We start from the raw sequence: 26,279 nt of genomic DNA, 5'->3' as shown, positions 1-26,279 counted from the left end.
CTCACTAAGTGTCAAAATATGTTAGTGCGACAGAGTCCTCAAGTGGGTACATTATATTGCTCATGACTGTACGGGGGTGGAGTGGAGACGTGTAGGGTGTGGCAGCGAGCCGATATTTAAATTAAATACAGGGTGTTAGTGACATCGTAACGAAAACTGTGACGGGTGATTCAGACCATGATTATGAGTTGATATCAAGTGGAATTGTCCGTCGCAACAGTTTGTAACTGAAAATACTTAATTTAAAAAAAACACTAAAATTTTCATGAATTATACGACAGTATATAAAATAAAAAATGCATCGTTTCTTATATATCATTTTTATTATTGTAAAAAAAATACCTAGCTGTCAACTCATTCGTCCATTAACATACTTAACAAAATCACGAATGGACCCCCATTCGACTACCGACTCGGGCATTAAACTAAGAGTTTCAATTGATTTTTGGATCATGATATCAGGTGGTGTCCAGGATGTGTGCCCGGTTGATGGCAATAGGGTCACCCCCTATTTCGTGGGACCTAAACATAGCTGGTGAGGATTGGGCCTTTAATATTACGCTATACACCTCTGCCTACCCCTTCTGGGATACAGGCATGATGCCATGTAATTATTATTACCTAACAATTGATCTAATAGTTATTTACTACTTACAGTTACTTATATACTAAGAAAAACAATATAAAAACTAATTTTAACCATGGTATAAGAAGACCGCAGCAAGCTTAGCACCGTAAGCACGCGACTCTTTCTCGCCGCGACAGAGATCATCTGTCTCTTTCTGTGCAGTACTGTGAGAGAGTGACGGGTGATGTATGTCGAGGCGAGAAAAACTCGCGCGCTTACGGTGCTAAGCCCGCAGGTATGCTCAAAACTGACAGCTAGCATTTTCAAGGTTAACCAGCTGACGTCATCCGACCCTGTGTTGCCATTTCGTAAAAAATAAATTACCCACGTCCTCATGTTTTTAATTTACTTTGCAAGGAAATTTTGTACTCCTAGTAAAAGATTTACGTACAGTTTAAATATTTTGTGTATACGTTACAAATTAGCGATTAAATACATTAGTCAGTAATTAACTTAATTTTCAATAATAAAATTCGCGTCCTTGGAATGTTGGAGATATCATTTGGATGGTAACACTTACGTCATCAAAGGGCTAGCAATGGCGGCTTGTCATAGGATTGAGCATACCTGGTCTTCTTAGGTATACCATGATTTTAACAATCTTCTATGACTCTACCAACGCGTTTCGATATTCGATCGTATTTGTGTACGAATGTGAATCCAGAAACATTCACGCAGAATAAAAAAAAAATATAAAAGAACCAAAAACCGCAATTTGACTAATTTGGCAACATTTAAGTAGACTTAGACATTCCGTAGGACGCTTTGGTCCACTGTAAATTGAATCCGTGTCGAAGGCACGCCCTCTATACCGAGAGTTCAAATTAGGCCGGTCTTTTCTGTACTGGTATTATGATAATTAAATTTAAATATTCAAATGGACATCTAAGTTTATTATCTCATTCTTTTTTTAAGTAATAAAGCGAGAGAGAAATATTCAATACCCGCGCCATCTATCTTGGAATTCTATATTGATTTTTATCATCTGGCCATAGACAAATCATTGCAGAGTATTTTGTAATGGGAAATTCCCTTAAGAGCCTCTTTGGTTGAAGGACTGGTGAAATGTAGCGAAGCTTGTTCCACCGATCTGGTTTAAACTGGTTCATGCTGGTTCGTGGGTTTGGCATTGGGTGGGTTCCTCTGTTGTCGGTTCCTTGTTCATTTTCTTCCTAGACGGTAGAGTTAGGCAGACCAGACCGTTCACTGGAAAAAAGGTAGAATATTGTTAATATTTAGATTTCTAATTTCAGTTGAAGAGAAAGTACTTACTATGGAGGGTGCTTATTACACACCGTACCGAATACTGAGGGGGATGATTCAGCTCATGATCCTGAGTAAATATCAAGTGAAATTTTCCGTCGAGATGGCTCACCATCTAACACGTTGGTCTAACAGAAAGCTCGGCGAGGCTTGTCTACTTAGTTCTTCTTGCAATGGATGTACCTCTTAAAACTTTCTCTTAGACTTTCCAGTAAGTAATACATATTTTTCTCCGTTTAACCTTGTAATTTCATGGAACAGACATATGCATCTTTTATCTTTGTTTTTGGGTATAAATGATGACTCTTTTTATTACACCCAGGCACAATTACATCTTCCACCCCTTATTATTCTGATCAAAATAAAGGGAAGCGATATAGGTAGCATGGTAATTATTACATAATATGATCCGAATATCAAGCAACAATTGTCATCATCATCAGCCCATTAACGTCTCCACTGCTGGGGCACGGGCCTTCCCTATGGATGGATAGGGAGATCGGGCCTTAAACCGTCACGCGGGCCCAGTGCGGATTGATGGTTATTAACGACTGCTAATGCAGCCGGGACCAACGGCTTAACGTGCCTTCCGAAGCACGGCCTAATTGGGATACAGTCGTGAACTTATTTTATGTTATGTGATTCGCCATTCAATACTGACACAAACAAATGTCAAACTTACCAGTAACAATTCCTCCGAAGAGATAGAAGGCGACGCCGCAGTTAGAGTTCAGCAAGAACCCGATCAGGTTGGAGCCCACCATGGACCCGGTGCGGCCCATCATCATCCCCAGACATACTGACATGGCCCTGGACATCATAACAAAATGATAGTGCTAATTCTTTTAAAGGAGGGGTTTTCTTAAGGTTTTCTAATGAGGAAGTGCTATTTAGAGTAAGGGAAAGAGGCAAATATTGAGAGTTACTGTCGACAGAAGAGGCAAGATGATTGACAAGACTAATTTATTGAAAACATTATAGAAGAGAAAGCATCATAGCTACAAGGAAAGAGAGGAAGGGGAAGACCAAGAAGAGCTTACATGGGAAGATTAAAGAGAAAAGCGAACGTCGTGTTTTATAAGGAAGTTAAAGAATTGCCCTTTGATAGACAAGAGTGGAGAATGCTACACCGACAAGAGCGTGGCTCTTGAATTAACTACTTACTTATGATATTATTTTCAATTGAAATGCGAAACTTGGCAATATTCTGGTTGGAGAAGGATATAGTTCATCTTTATGGTAGGTACATTGCTATGTAGAGCAAGGAAGGTTGCTTCAGATGATCAGGGTGCCTAAATCGAGGTCACATATAAGCAATTCATCTAAAAATCAATATTGCAAGTGTGCTTCAATGGATAACTACACGATGCTTCAGTTTTTATTTCACTTATTTTCAGAGTCAACTCAGCGCTATCACTCACACTATCCGATCGTTTTCAATATGTAATCTAGTTGGTTAAAAACTACCTTGCTGTGCTACCTTCGTTATTACTTACTACAACCAAAAACTGCACCTACCTGTATTTAGTCGGGAACAATTCCACAGCAACAGCATTCATAAGTCCAATACAGGCTCCACACATTTGGAAGATCGCGAACAGGATGACCCCGCTTTGTTGACTAGTGACCAGGTGGGCGCCGATACCGCAGGCGCCGGTGACGGTCAGTATGGTGACCAGGATCGTCTTCTTGCCAATGTAGTCGACCAGGAAGCCGACAATGATGTACATGCTGCAGAAGACCAGGCCGATGTAGATGGACCGCAGGAAGGTCTCTGTGCTTATCGTGTCTATGCATTCCACCTGGAAAGATAAAAGATGGAGTGTACTGAGAAAATAGTTTTGTGGGTACAGTTACTGATTATGGTTTGAATTTAGAAAGGGAATTTAAGGGAGTCTTTTACAAGCTTATTATTTTGAAGCCTTACCACAGTGCCATTTTCAACTGGAGCCCTGCCTGCTTCTAGGACATCACAGATCCTCGTGTCACCTCCTTCATGCGACGACAGAGAGTTCAATATTGTCGGGAACCAAACGTAAAATCCGTTAGTACTGAAAAATCAAAACAACTTCTTTATTTCCAATATAACCTTGTTATTACGTGAGGTACTCAAGTCGGTATCAAGGCAGACAGGCAGTTGCTTCTGTAAAGAACCAGACCTGTCAAATTTTCAGGTTAGGTAAGCGGACCCTGTGAAAAACGGGATAATGCTAGGGAGATGATGATAATGAATCAAGTTCGTAACGGTGCTAATTGGGCACCCTCAGGCCTGTTGTCTTAAATTATGTACTGGGTGAGGGTCAGTGCTCCCCATTTGTCCAGCCAAGTAGTTAATGCCATATGCGCCAAATCTACAATAAGTAAAACAAAACTGTCGGCGGCGGGCGGACAGTGTTCCTATCATCATTAATTTAAGAACCACGCTCTTGTCGGTGTAATTTTTAGGGAAAAATAGGGCAGTGGTTTCCCTCTTGCCTTCCGTCTATGCCTTCCCTCGCGCCTTCTATACAACGTATCATTGTTTATTCTATGGTATGATGACATTGGCCCCGATTCCTGCAGACACCGCCTAATTTTATTTTAAGTTATATCCGTCATTTTCATATCCGTCGAAAAGGAAAGGGACGGATGATTCACAGCTCTTAATTTTAGGAAGAATGAGTAAATGAATGAATTACCCGGGCGAATCAAAAGGTACGTCGCTGGTATGCAATCCGTTTGACGTGCTGTCTACTTAACTGTGTCGGGTTATTGACAGATGTAAAATTTTTAGACGGTTGTTTTAGATTTGTGCTTAAAATTGACGTGTGTTCCATAAATTTTATGCTTGTCGATTACCCGTCCCTTTCCTTTTCGGCGGATAAGAAAATGACAGATATAACTTAAAATAAAATTAGATGGTATTTTAGGAGAACGCGCGACTTAAATCGTAGTGTCACCGGTTTGGATCCCGACTCAGGGTCTAAACTTCTGAACTCGAGTAAAGTCGAGTTTTGAGGTGACTTTGAATACATGTTTGGATCATAGACATTGACAACACGTGGTTTCCACGATTTGTGCCTGGTTAGCTTCTATGCTGTTCTGGGAGCAAATAAAAAACATAGAACACGTTCAGCTGCTTGTCTTCCCGGGCATGTCGTAAAAACCGACAGAGGGATTGCGTCCTCTAACATGATGGACTAATGTTATGGGCGATAGGCTGATCCCTTATCACCATAAGGTTCATCATATCCATCTTAGGACTTCGTATCAACAGTGGCTGCAAGTTGTCTTTGATTACTTGTGGCTCTGCCCACCCCATTTGGGATTACGGGCGTGAGTTTATGTATGTATGTGCCTGGTTATTGGCAATTGACTCACCCCCTATTACATGGAGCTTAAACATAGCTGGCGAGGAATTGAGGTAACTTCTATCCCTTCTACCCCTTCAGGGAGGCGTGAAGCTATGGTTTGATGACAGTATGACTTACGAAGCAAAGCAGCCAAACTGCACGAAGCAGAGCAGTATAGTCCATGGCAGCAGCGGCATCCTGAACAGAGGCACGGTCTGGTCGCGCATGGACTTCAGAACCGTCATGAACGCTGAGCTCTTCTGGACCTCCGTTGTCTTTATTGGACCCTCGTACGTCAGAGCTGTCACCTGGATTTAAAAAGGGGTGAAGTGAGTGCGAGGGTTCTGTGGCAGATACACTATAATTGGGTGGTTCCCTAAGTCAAAGATAATTTATTAAATTCTGATTACTAAATAAAGACAAGACAAGGAAGAAGTGAAAGTGGTGTCAGGATCGCAGTAAGTGTAATTCTCTCTGCCTATCCCAACGGGAAATACCGACCTCGGTGGTCCAGTGGTTGAGCGTTGGGCTCACAACCCGGAGGTCCCGGGTTCGATTCCCGGTGAAGACATATCACAAAAATTACTTTCCAATCCCTAGTTTGGTTAGGACATTACTGGCTGATCACTAGATTGTCCGAAAGTAAAATGATCCGTGCTTCGAAAGGCACGTTAAACCGTTACTTCATGCTTAAAACACATAATAACGGGTTCTAACCGCGTTTAAAGTAGGGATATAATGAGACTCCCGATATTTCGACACCGTTGCAAGTGCCATGATCAACAAGAGGCAAAGAAAGAGGGTAGACAGATATGTCTGCCCGTAGAAAATTATGGATCTACCTACTCCACTCCAATCTCAACAGTCATCCCGTGATCATGGCACTTGCAACAGTGCCGAAATATCAGGAGTCTCATATCCCTACTTTGAACGCGGTAAGAACCCGTTATTATGTGTTTTAATTATGATAATAACCGCGTATACTTAAAACAATGTATACTTCATGCTATTAAAATATAAACTTAATCTTACCGGGAAACTGTCAGCAGGCATCCGCTTATTTACAGAATAGATTTTCTTGACGACGTCAAGAGCTTCATCAACTCTGCCGGCTGTGTAGAGGAACTTTGGACTTTCAGGCATGAAGCACAGGCAGATGAAGGAGAAGAAGAACGGCAATGCGCAGGCGACGACTAACAAACGCCAGGGTCGATAGTAGATGTCCAGGAAGCCGATGTAGGTTGCGAAGTCGAGAGGAAGGATCAACCAGGATATGCCTGTAATATAAGAAGATAAGTAACACTTTTGCTGGATTGTCCTTTTTCTATCGAGTGAGTTGTGTGTACTTCCTTTTATATGAGCAAATGTCAAATCGCAATATGCTATTGCGGCCGAGATTTCCAGACACGATAGGTAACCAATGGGGTTTGAATTTTAAAAAGACATTCTCTATTTCAAGACAAAGTGAGAGAGAAGAATCGTTCATGCTTCTTCTTCTATCGTGTGGGTTGTGAGGTGGATTACCAACCTCATTAACTCTGGTGTCAGGCTTATTAATGAACCGCCAAAGGCCTCTGACATGGCTCATGTAACGATTACTCACTTACATCAGTAAGTAGTAACCGGGACCAACGCTTAACGTGCCTTCTGAAGCACGGATCATCCTACTATCGGATAATCAGGTGATCAGCCTGTAATGTCCTAACCAAACTAGGGATCGCAAAGTATTTTTTGCTGAGGTGATCATTCATGCTGAGAGTTGAAAAACTCTCGGCAAGACATTGGAGCAAGTTACAGAGGCTGCAAAAGATCGCGAGGAGTGGAAATCTGGTATTCGAACCCTACATCCCAACAGGAGATAAAAGTCCAGTGGTAGGTGTTGTAAAAAGCTTAAAACTGCCTAATTTGGTGACAAAACGTGAGGACACAGTGAGTGCAGTTTGTCGTAGTGAGTTTGGTGCGAGTTCAGATGGTTCCGAACATTCCGATATCAAATACATAAACAAGCGGCAAAGCAAGAGGGTAGACAGATATGTCTGCCCGTAGAAAATTATGGATTTACCTACTCCACTCCAATCTCATCAGTCATCCCGTGATCATGGAACTTGCAACAGTGTCGAAATATCTGGAGTTTCATATCCCTACCTAAAACGCGGTAAGAACCCGTTATTGTGTGTTTTCATTATGTGTTTTAATTAGGAGATAAAAGGATTAGAAGAAGAGAAGAAATAAATATCTCACCTGGCAAAACAACGGTTCCTATTCCAACGAAGGATGATCCGAATGTGACCATCTTGTCTCTGTGTCGGAGGTTGTTGAACTCTCCAATGTAAGTGTACACTACTGCCGTGGAGCCAGAGGTACTGCAAAACAGATAAGGCTTTTAGTATACTTAATCATAGAATAAGGAATACCTAATACACAAACAGGGACAGTGAACCTACCCGAAATAAATGCATTTTTTTTAATACTACGTATAGAAAAAATAATTTTATTTTTTCCTCAGCACCCGAGCGAAGCCGGGCGGGTCGCTAGTGAATTTATAACTTACAAGACAGCGGAAAGGAATTGCAGCACGGCGAATGAAGCGGTGTCGGGCGCGAAGCTGGTGAAGACTGAGAAGACGACAGACACCAGCATGGTGTACAGCATGACAGGTCGGCGGCCGCGCGTGTCACCCAGCCAGCCCCACACGTACGACGTCAGGATTATAGCTGTGGGTAGACTTCATCATAAAACACAGGTGGACAACCAAAGGCAAAATAAGAGAGGAGTTGGGTGGAAGGCACCGAAGGACATTCAGGCGGATCACAATTGTCCAAAAGGTCCCGGTTACTACTTACTCATGTAAGTACGTAGTCGTTACATGAGTTACGTCAGGCCTTTGGCGGTTCCATAATAACCCTGACGCCAAGGTCGCTGAGATTTGTCATCATAGGGTGTTAGTGGCATCGTAACGAATACTGAGGGGGATGATTCAGACCAGGAGTTGATATGAATTGGAATTTTCCGCTGTATGGAACTAAAAATATTAATAAAAATAACACTAAAGTTTTCATGAATTTTCCGACAGGAAATTCCACGCATGCATGTTAGGGAAAAACAAACTTAGCGATTTTGACAAAATGTATTGAATGGATTGATGATTTTATCACGTTGCGCGTGTAAGCCCTGCAGGGCACTATGATCGGCACGTGGACATGTACCACTGCCCGGATCTCTGTCTCCTAAAAAATTCCTCACCCATGAAGGGCGTGGCCGCCAGGAGTCCCTGCAGCGAGGCAGTCAGGCCGAGGTCGCACTGCGCCGCGGGCAGCACGTAGCCCAGCGCCAGGCTCTGCGTGATCACGCCCATTAGGATGATGCCTCCTAACAGCATGTGGAAGATGTTGTACACACCAAACCCTGAGGATAAAAATAATAATGAAATAAAATTACTTCTTCTCTCTTGTGAACCCTGGTGTCAGGGTTACTATTGAGCCGGCAAAGGCTTATGTAACGACTACTTACTTACATCAGTAAATAGTAGTCGGGACCAACGGCTTAACGTGCCTTCCGAAGCACGGATCATCTTACTTTCGGACAATCAGGTGATCAGCCTGTAATGGCTTAGCCAAACTAGGGATCACTAAGTAATTTTTGTGATAATTCCCCATCGGGATTCGAACCCAGGACCTCCGGATCGAGAGCCCAACGCTCAACCACTGGACCACGGAGGCCACGGGGGAGGAATATGTCACTGTGGTCCTGGTACGGTCACGAGCATTAAATGTAACTTCACTTCACTTTAGTACCATGTCACATTAACTTTTTTGACAAATTGAACTGTAAGTCTTCACTAAATGTCAAATACGTTAGTGCGACAGAGTCCTAAATTGGGTACATTGGGCTCATGACTGCCCACTGGCTTGCTTCTCAAGCGGGGAGCTCCGGTTCGAATCCCGCGACCTCGGTAAAGGACTTGCACCAATGAGCTATTATTTTAGTGCAATTTTCACTAACACACTTTCCACGACCATTATATAATGATACAACGTGATAGGCTCAAAAAATAAATAATAAAAAATCTTTATTATCAGACAAAGAAGGCCACAGTTTGACAGAAAATTTAATTAATTAAATAAAAATAAAATAAAAATACCTAATTAAAAATATAAAATACGGAACCCTAAACAGAAACGGCAGCTAGCCCACAATCAGTCCACCGGCTCACACACGTATATGTAAGTCGGTGAACCGCCTGAAAACTGCCGCATCCATCCTGTCCGCTATCATATTCCTAGCCTATCACGTTGGTCTAACAGAAAGCTCGGTGAGGTTTGCGTACTTAGTTCATCTTGCCATGGATGTAAATTTGACTACCTCAATTGGGATATCGTGAGGTTAGGTCATGTTATGACAATCTTTTAAGACTATAACCAAGGTTAACATTGTTTTTATGATAAGTACTTTAGTATTATAACAATAAAGTTAAAAAAAATCACTGCGACATGAATACACAACTTTGCTTTTATCTAAAATGTGATAAGAAAGAATCTGTTTGCTTGCAGCTGGGTTTCTCCGGCCATAATTTATGCCACTATATACATATATGATTATTTTCTATTTACCAAAGATTTAGCTCAAGATTTTACGTTATAAAATAATTTATCACTCTAATTAAGAGGAGGTTAGATACAGGTGCTATCTCTAGGATGCATTATCTTTATTAGGTTTTCACATTTCGGCAAAAAATAATGTTTATAGGTACCACCTTACAAATAAAAAATAAACCAGCCGGGTCTGCATGAAAAACGCACCGCGCGCGGCGCGATTTATATTGAGAGTTTCGACCAATAAACAATACGAATGCTATCTACGTAGATGGACGTCAAACGGCTATTGGTAGAAGGCCTCGATATGATTCGCGCCGCGCGCGGCGCGGTTATCGTGCAGAGCCTACAGGGATGAATGTGGTTTAACTATTTGACAGTCAAGCAAAGTTCAGTCGAATTGTATGATAATTGGATTCAATTTTGCTTGGCTGTCAAATACTTAAATCCACGCACACATACGGGGTGCATACCAGCGAAATGCCTATTTAAATCGCCTGGGTTATTCATTCACATTAAAATTCACTTCAAAACAGCTGTCACTTATTCGCCCCTTTCCTCTTCTGTGGATAAGACAATAGCCCCAATGGTCCCGATGCCAATGGTCCTGCATACACATCCGAATTTTATTTTAAGTTATACCTGTCATTTTCTTATTCGCCGAAAAGAAAAGGGACGGGTAATCGACAGGCATAACTTTTGTGGAACACACGTCAATTTTAACAGTAATTGATTACAAATGATGTAACGGGTTGCATTAATTGAATGAAGTCGTATGCAGCTCACGAGTGAAGATATTCTCCATGGAATGAACACAATAACATTGACATTCTTGCTGACACCTTGAAACTATGCGGGCTTATAGGTTAGAACTAGAATATTTATTTTATAAGTACCTGACATTTTCTTATCCGCCGAAAAGGAAAGGGACGGATGATTGCCAACCGTTAATTTAAAAATGAATAAACAACCCGTTTGAAATGTGCTGTCGAATTACTCGACAGAATTAAGTTAACAGCACACTTCAAAGGGGCTGTTAAAAATTTCATAAATTTTACGCCTGTCGATTGCCCGTCTCTTTCCTTTTCGGCGGATAAGAAAATGACAGGTATAACTTAAAATAAAATTAGGATGTGTGTGCAGGACCATTGGCATCGGGACCATTGGGGTCATTATCTTATCCACAGAAGAGGAAAGGGGCGAATAAGTGACAGCTGTTTTAAAGTGAATTTTAATGTCAATTCAAACCCGCTTTGGAGCAGCGTGAGTATCCTCCATACCTCCCCTGGTTGATTGAGGGGAGACCTGTGCCCATCAGTGTGACGTATCATCATCATCAGCCGTACGACGCCCACTGCTGGGCATAGGCCTCCCCCAAGGATCTCCACGACGATCGGTCCTGCGCTGCCCGTGGTACGTATATAGGCTGTTTATGTTATGTATGTATTATGGGAATAACCCAGGCGAATCAAATAGGCATTTCGCTGGTATGCAGCCTGTTTGATGTGTGCTGTCAATTTAATTCTGTCGGGTAACTCGACAATATAAAATTTTGAGAGGATTGTTAAAATTTCTGTCTAAAATTTGGTTTCCATACATTTTACGCCTGTCGATTGCCCGTTTTTTCCTTTTTGGCGGATAAGAAAATGACAGGTACTTATAACTTAAAATAAAATTAGTTAGAGTGTATTGGGGGGTTAAATTGGCCACATCGAAGCAATTCATCTAAGAAACCAATATTGCAATTTGACATTTGCGCATAAAAGTAAGTGTGCAATGCTAACAAATGTCAAATAGCAATATTGCTTTCTTAGATGAATTGCTTCGATGTGGCCAATTTAACCCCCCTGCCGTGTTTGCATGACAACCGCGCCGCGCGGCGCGAATTTTATTGAGCGGTTCGACCAATAGCAGCTTGACGTCCATCTACGTAGATAGCATTCGCGTCGTTTATTGGTCCAAGCGCTCGATATAATTCGCGTCGTATTGGGTAAAAAAACAGTGTCTCAAACGAATGCCAAAGCTTATGTCTATAAATAACATGTGCAATATGCACTTGCCACTTGGTCTATTTATCTCTTTATCTAATTCTAATGTATGATTCTGCCGACACAATTATGACATGTCTGACCCCTTGACATAGTTAATTGTTTTTACTGTAAATATTCCATTTAAATTGTAATACGTAATAATATTTGTGTATTTCTAATCTTTATGTATTGGCTATTGCTGCGATTATTTGATAATGTGGGCAGTTATGTAAATAAACATGTGGTGTATAAGCAAACAGTCTCCGTGGTCTAGTGGTTAGAGCATTGCGCTCAAAGTCCGGGTTCGATTCCCGATGGAAACACTGAGAAAAATTCCATAACCACTTGTTATAGTTATTTTTTATTTTTGACGTGACTTATTGTAGATTTGCCGCAGATGGCATTAACTACTTGGCCGGACAAATGGGCAGTGCTGAAGGCTCTCACCCGGTACAACGTTAAAGACAACAGGCCTGAGGGTGTCCAGTTGGGCGCGAACCTCGGCTCAGGGCGTCGTCTGAGAGGAAAAATATTTGAAAGAATTAATCGACCCTAGTGGGTCGATAGCTATAAGCGCTGATTCAGGGAAATCGTCGACCACGCCGGCGGGGTCGGTATCGGGGTGCTGAAGTGTTTGGTTTCAGGGCTGATTGGTTGCCTCTATGGTTAGAGCCGCGAGAGAGATGAAATACTTCAGGTGTTGCGTGTTCTTTATTTGAACAATAGCTGTAATTAGGAAGTCAAAGCCACTTTAAGCCATAACGCCACAAAGTGTCAGAAAATTGGATTATTGCATGATGAACTATAAACGATTCAGACTTGACAGTTGAGTCTTTAGGCAATTATTATTATAGACTGCGACTTTTTCTTCCTATTATTGTGTGGATAATGCAATTATAAGTCACGCAAAACGATTGTCGTAAGCAGAGGTGGCATTGAGATTCAACTGGATCTCTCTTTACCATCTTTAGAAACCGTACTGGTTAGTTAATTTTAATTATTATTATTTATTATTTTTTGCTTTTCTGTTTTTAGTTCTTATCCTTTTTTTTAATGTATTATTTCTCTTTTGAGTTGTTATGTTACATGTGTAACATACTACGTGCTATAATGCACTTAATTGATTAGTATAGCACTTTACATAGTTCAGAGGGGGGGAGCCTGGTGAACTGTAATACGGGTTTCGAGCCCAGTACAGACTCCAGCACTCTCAAAGGTATTCTTTCAAAACATTTTGTACCCATTAGTTATTAGGTGATCCTTTGTAGAGAGAGAAATAAATAAATAAAAAAAAATAAAATAAAAGAATCATTGAGAAAGTATAATTAATTAATCGAATTCTATAACGGCCAGTGGTCCAGTGGTTGAGCGTTGGGCTCACGAGCCCGGGTTCGAATCTCGGTGGGGACATATAACAAAAATCACTTTGTGATCCCTAGTTTGGTTTGGACCGTTAAATTAAAATAAAATCAAAATTAAGTCTATAAAAGTGTATTAAATAATAATAATTATTATTTAAAGTAACTATTAAAAAGCTCAATTAAAGATGTTCCCTTTTACTACCTCACGACCGAATGTGCCCATCACGCTCGCGGCGTTGCTGCCTCGTTGTTTTTTTATTTTTTTTTATTCATAAGTATCATCATCATCAGCCCATTAACGTCCCCACTGCTGGGGCACGGGCCTTCCCTATGGATGGATAGGCCTTAAACCATCACGCGGGCCCAGTGCGGATTGATGGTTATTAACGACTGCTAATGCAGCCGGGACCAACGGCTTAACGTGCCCTCCGAAGCACGGAGGAGCTCGAGATGAAAACTTTTTTTGTGGTCACCCATCCTATGACCGGCCGTTGCGAAAGTTGCTTTACTTCAACAATCGCAGACCGAGCGCGTTCACCGCTGCGCCACCGAGCTTCTCATTCATTAGTATATTATATATTTTTTAATCTAAGAAGGTTACTTAGGAAATATTTATAAACATACAATATATATTATTTATATATTACAAACTTAACAAGTAAATATTATTAATCTTAACATTACAAAGAAATAAAAGTACACGTAATATATATTATATACGTTATATATATTATTTATTTTTTATTATTATTTATAATTAGTTTAAGTCTATTAAATAATAAAAGATTGCAACCAATCGGCAAAGGTCAACAGGGACATACGTACTATTATGATTATGCTTGTTGCCTTTCAACTTAACCCAAAACATTGGGTTGATGACCGGTAATATTTGTGTTTATTTTTTTATCAATCATGAACGTAATGCCCCTCTTTCTTATACAGACATTTGTTATCTTATCGATAACACTTGAACGTAAACATCAATTTGATCTATTCCCTTCCCCCGATACCGACCCCGCCGGCGTGGTTGAAGATTTCCCTCATTCAGTGCTTATCGCTATCGACCCACTAGGGTCGATTAATTCTTTCAAATATTTTTCCTCTCAGACGACGCCCTGAGCCGACGTTCGCGCCCAACTGGGCACCCTCAGGCCTGTTGTCTTAAACGTTGTACCGGGTGAGAGCTTTCAGCGCTCCCCATTTGTCCGGCCAAGTAGTTAATGCCATCTGCGGCAAATCTACAATAAGTCAGGTCAAAAAAAAAAATCTATTCCCACATTGACATGTTCTGTTGGGCCACTTTTGCCCCAACAGAACATGTCAGATAGATTGTGTAGTGTAGCTTTAAGACCCAGGGGGGTGAGGTAAATCGAGCTCGGTTTCCGGTACGAATTGGCGCGGGGCAGAGAGTTACCGTTCTATACGCAGTATTATTTGTCCTTTTATATGTCCTTAGAAAAGGTTCAATACGATCTACTCTAAACCGGCGTGCGTGTATGAAGCGATTAATGAATGTGGAGGAAGCAAGAGAACTGTGTCAGGATCGAAGCAAATGGAATTCTATAGTCTCTGCTTACCCCGGTGGGAAATAGGCGTGAGTTTATGTATGTATGTATGTACGCAGTATTATTCTTTAGTCTATGCCCATGACAGAAGAATACTCCACATTGTCATTACCTGTAAGCATCATGGCGTCATCTAACGACATCATCTTATCACTCTTCATCGTGCCGTTGACTTCTTTCTCTTTTGGTCCTATTATCGCCATTTTGGATATCTGTAAAGAAAGGGAAAGATAAATTTAATACCAACAGAAAGTAGACCCGTAATTTTAAATTAAATGTCTTGTGTATTGTATTATTTTATTTGTACTTATTTATTAGGTTATATGGGCTTTTTATGCCAGCTATAAATCTAATTATTATTATTATTTGTATGTCGTTTCCATATCTCGGGTCTATGGAGTCCCGGACTTTTGGAAGGCGTGCGTGGGGCCGAAGCCAACACGGAGAGGCCAGTTTAATCTAATAATTATTATTATTAATACTCGGTACTTATATAAATCACCACCTTTAAGTCGCCAGGTTCGTTATATCCATCTTAGGACTTGGTATCAACAGTGACTGCAAGTCTCATCCCCATTGTGCCTTATATGACTCTACATTTAGCGTAGGTATTAAAAAAATATAAAATTCTCGTATGCACAAGTTCACGACTATATCCCAATTGGGGTAGTTCATCGCAAGATGAACTAAGTCATGAGACTTACCTCACCGATCTTTCTAAATCGACGTGATAGGTGGTGAACCGTATCGCCGTCTGTAATGTTCGAGCCATGGAAAATCCATGGAAGATATGAAAATCAGGTATGCTCAATCCTATGCCAAGCCGCCATTGCTAGCCCTTTGATGACGTAAGTGTTACCACTGTGTTACTATTAAATTGGTATCTCCAACATTCCAACGGATATAAAATTTATTATTGAAAAGTAAGTGAATTACTGACTAATGTATTTAATTACTGTTACTTGTCACATAAGTATATTCAAATCATTAAAACTGTAAATAAATATTTTACTAAAAGTTCAATATTGCCTTGCAAAGTAAATATAAAAACACTGGTTGTGGTTAATTATTTTTTTACGAAATGGCAACGCAGGGTGGGATGACGTCAGCTGGGCTAACCTTGAAATGTTAGCTGTCACATTGTCACGTAGATAATTTGAAACTGCAAAATATTCGTGATCACACACTCCGCAATGTACATCAAATTGTCTTTGTAATTTACAATTGTAAGTTTTATGGAACAGGCCCCTGCTGGGTCTGCATGGCAACCGCGTCACGCGCGGCTTGAATAATATTGAGCGCTTCGACCAATAAACGATACGAATGCTATCTATAGTTGACGACAGGTCGACATAGCAATCGGGGCATGAGGTGAGCCGCGGAGGCGGGGTCGCCCCGCACACCCGCACAGTCCCCGCGGCGTCTTAGTCTTAGTGTCGCACGAGTCCGTATCGACCGCGTTTATCGATTATAATCTTGCTCACATAATTTATTGAATTAGAAATTAACATTAACACAAAAGGAAAACAATAGATTTAAAAGAAATCTAATCTAAATATTTATGGTCAATCAAAATTATAAATATAGCAAGTATATTTTACATATAGTATATTTTACATATACTTGCTAAGAAATTATTGAAAACTAAGAATAATATTTTAGAAATAAAATTAACGTTAGATGATTCAGATGAATAAATATTAACTTAAATGAAAACGTGGTATTATTTTACTCACATTTTGTTACATACATAATAAAAATATATCGATATTGAAAACGTCACGTCACTAGAGAATTGCCATGTCGACCTGACGTCTACTATACGTAAACGGCTATAGGTCGAAGACCCCGGTATAATTCGTGCCGCGCGCGGCGCGGTTGTTATGCAGACCCTACTGATGTTCTTATACCATGGGTCGAGCCAACTGTGTTGTGTGTGTGTTTGTCTCGTATGCAGTACGTTCCAAAACCGGTATTACTAAAATAAGGTCGAACATATAAAATGCGTTTGCATTTTTATTTTATTGGTGTTTATTAGTCTAAAAATACTTAGGTATTTTCCCATAACTATACTATACATCGAAACTCGCTCGACTTAGAGGGATAAAGGGTATGCACCGTTGACAATCACGACGTTTTCTTCTCAAATATGAAGGTCTTTCCATTAATGTATCATAAGTAATATGTGTGTGCTCACGATCCGAAGGTCCCGGGTTCGAATCCCGGTAGTGACAAATTACAAAAATCACTTTGTGATCCCTAGTTTGGACATTACAGGCTGATCACCTGATTGTGCAAAACTAAGATTATCCGTGCTTCGGAAGGCACGTTAAGCCGTTGGTCCCGGTTACTATTTACTTACTGATGTACGTATTCGTTACATGAGTCATATCAGGGGCCTATGGCGGCTCAATAGTAACCCTGACACTAGGGTTGATGGGGATGGTAATCCACCTCACAACCAACACGATGGACGAATAGTAATGTGTTACTAAGTATACTAACTAATCTTTCAATCATTATGGAACTGAACTTACGTCAGAAAACATTGAACTACTTAATCGTATTCCTTTACATAGTCACGTTTTGTTTGTTTTTCTGTAAGTAATTATCTGAATTATTGTCATTGTTCGTATTCATAGACACCTGCCCCGGCTTCACTCGGGTGCAGTGCTGACGAAAAAATGTAATTATTAACGACAACACATTAAAAACCTCAAAAATAACAGTATTTCTCCACTATTTATTGGATGTTTTTATACATATAAACCTTCCTCGAGGAGCTCACTGGCGCAGCGGTAAACGCGCTCGATCTGCGATTGTAGAAGTTAAGCAACTTTCGCAAAGGCTAGTCACAGGATGGGTGACCACAAAAAAAAGTTTTCATCTCGAGCTCCTTCGTGCTTCGGAAGGCACGTTAAGCCGTTGGTCCCGGCTGCATTAGCAGTCGTTAATAACCATCAATCCGCACTGGGCGTGATGGTTTAAGGCCCGATCTCCCTATCCATCCATAGGGAAGGCCCGTGCCCAAGCAGTGGGGACGTTAATGGGCTGATGATGATGATACATATAAACCTGCCTCTTGATACGCCAAAACCTTCACCTCCTGATACGACACGACCTGCACCTTCTCTTTTATTTGTTTCATAAATTTTCTCCTAGGTCTACCCCTTCCTCTCTTCCCTTCAATTTTTTCTTCTATGATGTTTGTTATAAATGAATCGTGTCGTATCAGGTGGCCAATCATATTGTTGGCCAGGTATCAATGTAAAAAATATCAAGCCACTTTTTCCTTATCAACCTGTTCTGCAGGTATTTCTTACAGGAAAAAATATGGTAAATTCAACCCTATGGAGTAAGTGGATGTAGTAACAAGTTTTTTCTTTTTAATTATTGATTACATGTCTGTGTGTGTTGCATAGTAATTTATAATCGTAACGGTCGACACGAGGTATTAAACTTGAGGTGAGGTTGTTAGGTAGATCTAGATGTTACTAGCCTTGTATTAGTTGGCAAGTATTAGGCTGCGTTACCATTGACGCGGAGTTGTGCGGAGAGGAGTGGAGAGGAGCGGAGATGTGCGGATTTGACCAATCACAACGTTCGAGAGAGCGAAAAACGAAGACGCTTTGTCACTCTCTCCCTCACTGTGATTGGTCGATTCCTGTACATCTCCGCTCCTCTCCCCACAGCTCCGAGACAATGGAAACGCAGCCTTATAGTAGGATTACTGTTTAGTCAGAGATACATTGGCAGAGGATATTTTCCTTCTTCTTCTATCGTGTGGGTTGTGAGGTGAATTACTAACTTCATCAACCCTGGTGTCATAGTTATTATTGAGCCGCCAAAGGTCCCTGACATGGCTCATGTAACGACTACTTACTTATATCAGTAAGTAGTAACCGGGACCAACGGCTTAACGTGCCTTCCGAAGCACGGATCATCTTACCTTCGGACAATCAGGTGATCAGCCAGTAATATCCTCCAATTTAGAAGAAAGAAAGAAAGAAAGTATTTATTATTAGAGGACGCCACAGTAACAATACAAACACAGTAGGGGAGAAAAAAAAAAATTTGTGTTATGTCCCCACCGGGAATCGAACCCGGAACCTCCAGATCGTGAGCCCAACGCTCAACCACTGGACCACGGATGCCGTCACTGTCCTAATGAGACAAAAGGTATTTTTTGTTTCATACAACAACATTCGCGGAAGTATGGAATATTCTAACATGATAATTCTTATCTTTATAATATTGCGAGTAAGTATATTAATAATATATTATTTCGCTGCATGGGGCAAGTCATAAATAACATTATAGTTTTGCTGATTACTGGGTGAATATCATAACATGATAAGATACAAATGATCTCACTTGTTGTTAAGGGCAAAAGTGGAGCAAACATGGGGCCAAATGATGAAAGACTTTCTATTATGACAAATTACCTAGGTACTCTCAGTTGGAACGGCGTATGTCTGTCTGAGAAATCGTAAGGTTATCTGTTGCTGATAAAATGTTAATGCGTTTCCAAAGTCTGGTCGTAAATAGTCTTTCCGCATTTATGGATTATCTGGAGGTCTAAAAAGGGGCCCCTTTGAAGTTAGCATGAACATAACATAAATAGCCTATATATATCCCACTGCTGGGCACAGGCCTCCCCTCAATCAGCCGGAGGGGTAATTTATCTAAAAAGACAAAACTTTGTTTTTTTTTTTGATGAATTGCTTCAATATAACCTTCTGTTCTTTTTCAGAACATCCCTGAACGAAGTTATTTTTTGTACTATATCCCCTATTCATGCAGGGTGTTAGTGACATCGCAACGAAAACTTTGAGGGATGTTTCAGACCATGATTGATATCAAGTGGAATTTTCCGTCGCAAAAGTGGAACTTATAATAATTTAAAAAACACAAAAAAAATCATGAGTTTTCTGACAGGAAATTCCACTTGATATTAACTCAGAATCATGGTCTGAATCAGCCCCCTCAGTATTCGTTACGATGTCGCTTACACCCTGTATACAACTCTGCCTAACCCTTAGGGGATACAGGCGTGATGCTATGTCTTTATATTATAATATATACAGGGTGGCCCAGAAGTTCAGGTTCAAAATGAAAAATTAGATAGAGGGGCTCATTAGCTACCAGAAACACCCCCATGTATGTTCAGCAATTATTTACGGTTTAGGAGATATGACCCATTTTGTACCTTTTTCTAGATTTTCTACCTTACTTCAGAAATAAGCATTTTGTCGCTAACAACGTTAGAAAGTAGCAGCTACATTGTATGAGAATGTCAAATTTTTCTTCAAATCTGTCTGTCTTGCAATCTTTGAGGGCTAATTACTTAGTTTTTTGCCCATATTAAGGGTACTTTTTATTGATGTTTCTAAAAGCCTATTAAATGGAGCAGTTTTTAGAAATACTTCCAGGGTCTATGACAATCTCATGTATTTATTATTCTTCGGCGAAGTTTTAACAACTGTAACAATTTTGGTCGAATTCTCACTTTGACTTCCGATAACTTTTATTTTCTTCAATTTCACTTTGATTTATCTTTGATTGAGCGGTACACAGACTTAGGCATAGTTGTGAAGTAAAATAAAATATTTATTAAGAAAGGGATAGCGACAAAATGATTATTTATGAAGTAAGGTAGAAAATCTAGAAAAAGGTACAAAATGGGTCATATCTCCTAAACCGTAAATAATTGCTGAACATACATGGGGGTGTTTCTGGTAGCTAATGAGCCCCTCTATCTAATTTTTCATTTTGAACCTGAACTTCTGGGCCACCCTGTATAGATAATAGATAACCAACCTCACTAATCTCGGTGTTAGGATTATTATTGACAATAAAATCGTAACCGTGCAGTCGTAGCGTGCTGCTACGAATTTTGGTACGTAGAGTGAAAGTGCTACGATCTGCTACGATATTTTCTTATGCATTTATACATTACGAAAAAGTTGTTTCACCGTGCATACTGCCCAACTCGTCACTCGTGAGGGGTTAGGTTAAAGACACCACATCGAAGCAATTCATTTAAAAACCAATGTTGTAGTTTAACATTTGCGTTTTTTTTAAATAAATACACAATGCTAATAATAAATGTCAAAAAGCAATATTGCTTTTCTAGATGAATTGATTCAATGTGGCCGTGATGCATGCCTAAATTGCATGGTGACAGAATATCAGCATATCGTAGAGTGACCTTATTTGGCCGTATGAAATGCAAGAAACCCGTTATACGTTCTTTGTGACGTAACTTATTGTAATTTTACGTCAGATGGCATGAACTACTTGGTCGGACAGATGGGGAGCGCTGAGTGCTCTCGGTAACCTATGGAATCGGGTCGCGTACTAAGTTCAAGATAAACTATGAAATTCTGATTCTTACTAAATAAAGACTGTTTTTCAATGTAACTTATTTATGTATTTTAATCAAGAACGTAATAATAAGTCCGACATTTTATCACGATTTCCTATGTCACAGTGTGTTTTTTCATATAAATTCCATAGTAAGTAATTTCGTGTTTTGATGTTTAGTAAAAGTAACTGATTTGACTAGTTGGAAACTAGCCTATTGATTTTACTCACTATAAATACAGATGATATTATTATAATCCACATCAATGGCTAATCTACGGTTGATATTTCATCATTCTTTCTTGACCTCACATTGGACCTCACTGCACGCTGGTTGTTTTCGTTTAAACTATTGATAAAAAACGTATCAAAACATTGCACTGCATCAAATTAAGTATGGTCCGCAAAAATAATTTTTCCCCTTTTAAATTTTGCCCAGTGCGGATTGATGGTTATTAACGACTGCTAATGCAGCCGGGACCAACGGCTTAACGTGCCTTCCGAAGCACGAAAGAGCTCGAGATGAAAACTTTTTTTTTGTGGTCACCCATCCTATGACCGGCCTTTGCGAAAGGTGCTTAACTTCAACAATTGCAGACCTAGCGCGTTTACCGCTGCGCCACCGAGCTCCCCATTTTGTCTATCAAAAGTACTTACTGAACTTTTAAAATTTTAGTAAGTCCCTTTGCAGATGAATTTCCAGGCCAGTACAGTTTGTTTGTTGCAGCAAAATGTTTTGAGACATTTTTATCAATATTTTAAATGAAACGGAAACAAAAAGATTTTAAAAATTGTTTTGGGGAACATATAACCTGACAAATTTTCGGATGCAGTATATGTTACTTATCTGTCATTGCGCTGGATTTACCTTCTGACTGGAAGGTCAGACTGAGAGTCGAATGCGATCAATAAGTACATAACGAACCCATGTTTTTATCATAAAAAACACTAATAAAATCCATTCTAGATTTTGTGCAAAAGGATTTAAATTTGGAAGGACACAAATGTTGTTTTTGCGTCTAATTAGCCCACAGATTAAAATTTATTTTTAACCCGCTTTTTGTGCAACAAAGGACCTTTGCAAGGTCAGATATTTTAATACCTACTTTCATTATTAGATAGGTATTTATTACGACATATAATAAAATGTATGAATAGTACCATAAGTTGCCATATCGAATAAGTATTTTATTTATTGTACGTAGGTACAGATATCTCTATCATACATAGTGACAAGTTTTTTTGTTGAGTTAGGTCGGTATCGCGAGAAGCTAACAGACGTTTCCGAATCGTATCTGGCGTGTGGCGTGATAAACCGGGTGACACTTGGTAAAAAGCGGGATCTGGGGGGCAATATTACTATTTGACATTTGTTTGCATTGCGCACTTACTATCACATGCGCGAATGTCAAATTGCAATATTGCTTTTTTTGGATGAATTGCTACAATGTGGCCTTTTTAGCCCTCCTAATTTCTATATATTTTTATTTTATGTTTTTTTTATTTTCACCAGCCTCCGTGCTCTAGTAGTTAGAGCGTTAGCCTCACGATCTGGAGGTCCGGGTTCGATTCCTGATGGGGACATTGTAGAAATCACTTTGTGAGAGTGTCTTTTGGTAAGGACTTTACAGGTTTGCATCACATGATTGTCTGAAAACATAAGGCGATTCCGTGCTTCGGAGGGCACGTTAAACCGTTGGTTCGGGCTATTAGCTGTAAAAACACCTCCTCTAACCCACAGTGGAACATGCTGGAGTATGCTCCATACCTCCGGTTCATTGAGGGGAAGCCTGTGTGCAGCAGTGGGACGTATTTAGGCTGTTAATGTTATGTTCTTTTTTTATTGTTTGTAACCTTACAAAGAATAATAGAATGATTAACAGCTAGTTCAGTTACAAGCTGTCACAGCATTTTTTGACGTGTCTTGTTGTAGATTTGCCACATACGTCAGTCACTACTTGGCCGGACAAATAACGAAAGCACCAATATATAGCGACTTATTATCTCCAGCTATAGCACCATATGCGGGTCAATATATTTTCTTTAGTAAATAAAGTAACATAAGTTAATACGCACACATCTACGAATAAATAATAATTATTTATAATCCTCCGCTCCGAATATTATGTGTGCCTACGAATAAATAATAATTATTTAAATAATATATTAATAATATATATTTAATTATTTATAATATATATTTTATTTTAATAATAATTATCTATTCGTAGGAAGAGAGTAAGAGATTAATTATTTAGAGCGTAAATATTTACACGCGTGACAATATAAAAAATATAAAGTTGGTGTCATCTTGTCAACGAGCAAAGAGGTTTATTTACCTAAATGTAACTTATAATAATTTAATGCGTAGAATAATAAGTTGTTGGGGTAAAGTTGTAGTTATTATTAAGCTACAAGAAATATTTAATTCATCTTGGTGTTGATAAAATCTTTTTAATTTTCAATGAAAAATATTACTATTATTAGTTACTAAGATTTTTTTATTTAGTAAATAATTAAGATAAGAGTACGCATCACGTACGCACACATGATATTCGGAGGGTGAGAGCCCTCAGCGCTCCCCATTTGTCCGGCCAAGTAGTTAAAGCCATCTGCGGCAAATCTACAATAAGTCACGTCACAAAAAAATAAAATATTCGGAGCCTTTCGTATATTATACAACAGATTAATTATTTAGTGCGTAAATATTTACACGCATGACAACGTAAAAAATATAACGTCTTGGTGTAATCTTTATATTATAATATAATATATAGTTTTTTTATATACTTACGAGCAAACATACCTAAATAAAACTTATAAGTAATTTACTACTCTCTCTCTCTCTCCCTATTTTATCTTTTTTCATTTACTTTTTTGTATTTTTCTTTTTGTTTATTTTTTTTAGTGATTTTTTTTATTTTTATTTTTTTTTGTATGTTGTAAGTAATTTAACACGTGTAAAATATTTCTCTATTAGTAAAACTGGTGTGTTATTTTGAAATTGCTTATATTTTACATACATGATAACGCGTACTTCCTATTAGGGTAGACAGAAACAGTGGGAATTCCACTACATACGGGACATATACAACACTTTCGCTTCGTCCATTATTGTCATTTATTGCTATAATAAATCATACAAACCTACCTTTTTGATTTATTTTTCTTTAACTTCACTTATAATTAAAAAATCACTTTAGAAATTAATCAATATTTTTTTTTCACTTAAAAATATATTATAATTTGTTTTCTTTTAATATTTTTTTATCTATAATATTTTTTTCTTATAACATGGTGTAAGAATAATTTGCGTGCACTGATGTTGCGTGCGGCATAATCGGTTGCCAAATTAAGACTGATTATTTTCAGTCATTTACAGTCGTTATATCAGTGTGAGTCGTGTCCTCAGTAACGAGTCAGTAAGATGGTCAGTCACATCTCTAGTCGGTCAATGTGTTTGTTTCATACGAGTAGATACTAGGCATAATTTATGTTATGGATACAATTATCTTTTCACCTCTTGAATCGCGGACATTTTTTAATATTACGCAAGTATTAGGTAATACTTGCTAAAACCCAAGATTTATTACGAAATCTGGAGCTTTAGTAGATGTCGTAAGCATAGATTTTTTTCTTGAAATTTAATTAAATTACAATAAAAATAAAAATGAGGAGTACGGTGGCGCAGCGGTAAACGCGCTCGGTCTGCGATTGTTGAAGTTAAGCAACTTTCGCAAAGGCCGGTCATAGGATGGGTGACCACAAAAAAAAGTTTTCATCTCGAGCTCCTCCGTGCTTCGGAAGGCACGTTAAGCCGTTGGTCCCGGCTGCATTAGCAGTCGTTAATAACCATCAATCCGCACTGGGCCCGCGTGATGGTTTAAGGCCCGATCTCCCTATCCATCCATAGGGAAGGCCCGTGCCCCAGCAGTGGGGACGTTAATGGGCTGATGATGATAGTGATGATGAGAATAAAAATAATTAAAAGCATTTGGCTTTAGGGTTTACAGTGACCCTACCTACTCAAAGACTAAATATAATTTGATCTTAAATGTTTTTAATAATTTTCAGAATAAAAAAAAATGCTTTTGATTATTTGACTTATATTAGTTAAATGTAAGTGTACATTTTCGACGACGATTTTCCATCCCTTTCCTTTTCAGTTTATTAAAAATGAAATTGTATCCTATCATGTTTTTTTTAGTATTGAGTTTTCGTAGGTATATTGTCACATTGCGAATGTTATGCGATAAACACACAATTTGAAAAGTTGCGTGTACGCATGACTTTGGTGTTTTTGTGTTTACGTATGTTACTGTAAAATACGGCCCATTGGCTCGCGAAAACAAACACTTTAGGGCTCCCGAGAATGTTCCCAAAGACAAAACGATAAATGATTTGATTTTTTTTTGTTGTATAAACTTTTTAATAGTAAAGACACTAGCTGGTTCTTTTTCAAATTGTTCTTTTTGTTTTTTAGAGCACTCACTCCTGTTTAGGGAAACTCACAAAGAGAAAATTAAAGTAAAAAATCTGATTCGGCCGGGACTTGAACCCGGAGCTCTTGTTAAGCCGGGACGAGCGTGTTAACCATTGATATACAATATCATCCGGTCACGAGTACTAATATGTATACACTTTGAAACCATGTCACATTAACTTAAAAAAAAAAAAAACTAAAAAAAAAAAAAAACTTTTTTGACAAATTAAACCGTAAGTCTCATTAAATGTCACATATGATATAGTGCGACAGGGTTCTAAAGTGGGTATATGATATTATTGCTCATGACATGACTGTCCATGCGAGTGTCGGTTTAATGACGATACATAGACCGAAACCCCGACCCCCCCTTTCCCCTCCCCCCTTCCCCTTTATACTTTATTTTATTAAGTTGCGTTTATGTTGTATACTCATGACATTTGTACTATTATGTGGTAGAAACTATGTTGGCTTATGCTAATGTTTAGATGTGATGTGTAATTCAAATTCAATTCAAATCTTCTTCTTCCATCGTGTGGGTTTTGAGGTGAATTACCAACCTCATCAACCCTGGTGTCAGGGTTATTATTGAGCCGCCAAAGGCCCCTGATATGACTCATGTAACGACTACGTACTTACATCAGTAAGTAGTAACCGGG

General features: G+C 39.1%; 1 protein-coding gene across 1 annotated transcript; it reads right to left on the bottom strand.

Moving 5' to 3' along the window:
• Positions 1-304: 304 nt before the first annotated feature.
• Positions 305-24,491, bottom strand: LOC126369953 (synaptic vesicle glycoprotein 2B-like). The gene is made up of 11 exons (XM_050014557.1): positions 24,289-24,491; positions 14,884-14,983; positions 8,467-8,628; positions 7,775-7,937; positions 7,465-7,586; positions 6,256-6,500; positions 5,362-5,531; positions 3,819-3,942; positions 3,410-3,693; positions 2,574-2,701; positions 305-1,834 (listed from the first exon to the last, which is right to left on the bottom strand). Exons 2-11 carry the CDS (start codon positions 14,972-14,974, stop codon positions 1,734-1,736), a joined length of 1,590 nt encoding a protein of 529 aa, XP_049870514.1. The 5' UTR covers positions 14,975-14,983; positions 24,289-24,491; the 3' UTR covers positions 305-1,733.
• Positions 24,492-26,279: the final 1,788 nt, after the last annotated feature.

The sequence above is a fragment of the Pectinophora gossypiella genome, chromosome 10 (assembly GCF_024362695.1).
Source record: "Pectinophora gossypiella chromosome 10, ilPecGoss1.1, whole genome shotgun sequence".
NCBI lineage: Eukaryota > Metazoa > Arthropoda > Insecta > Lepidoptera > Gelechiidae > Pectinophora > Pectinophora gossypiella.
The sequence above is the reverse complement of the archived record's forward strand: the minus strand, read 5'-3'. Positions and strand labels throughout refer to the sequence as shown.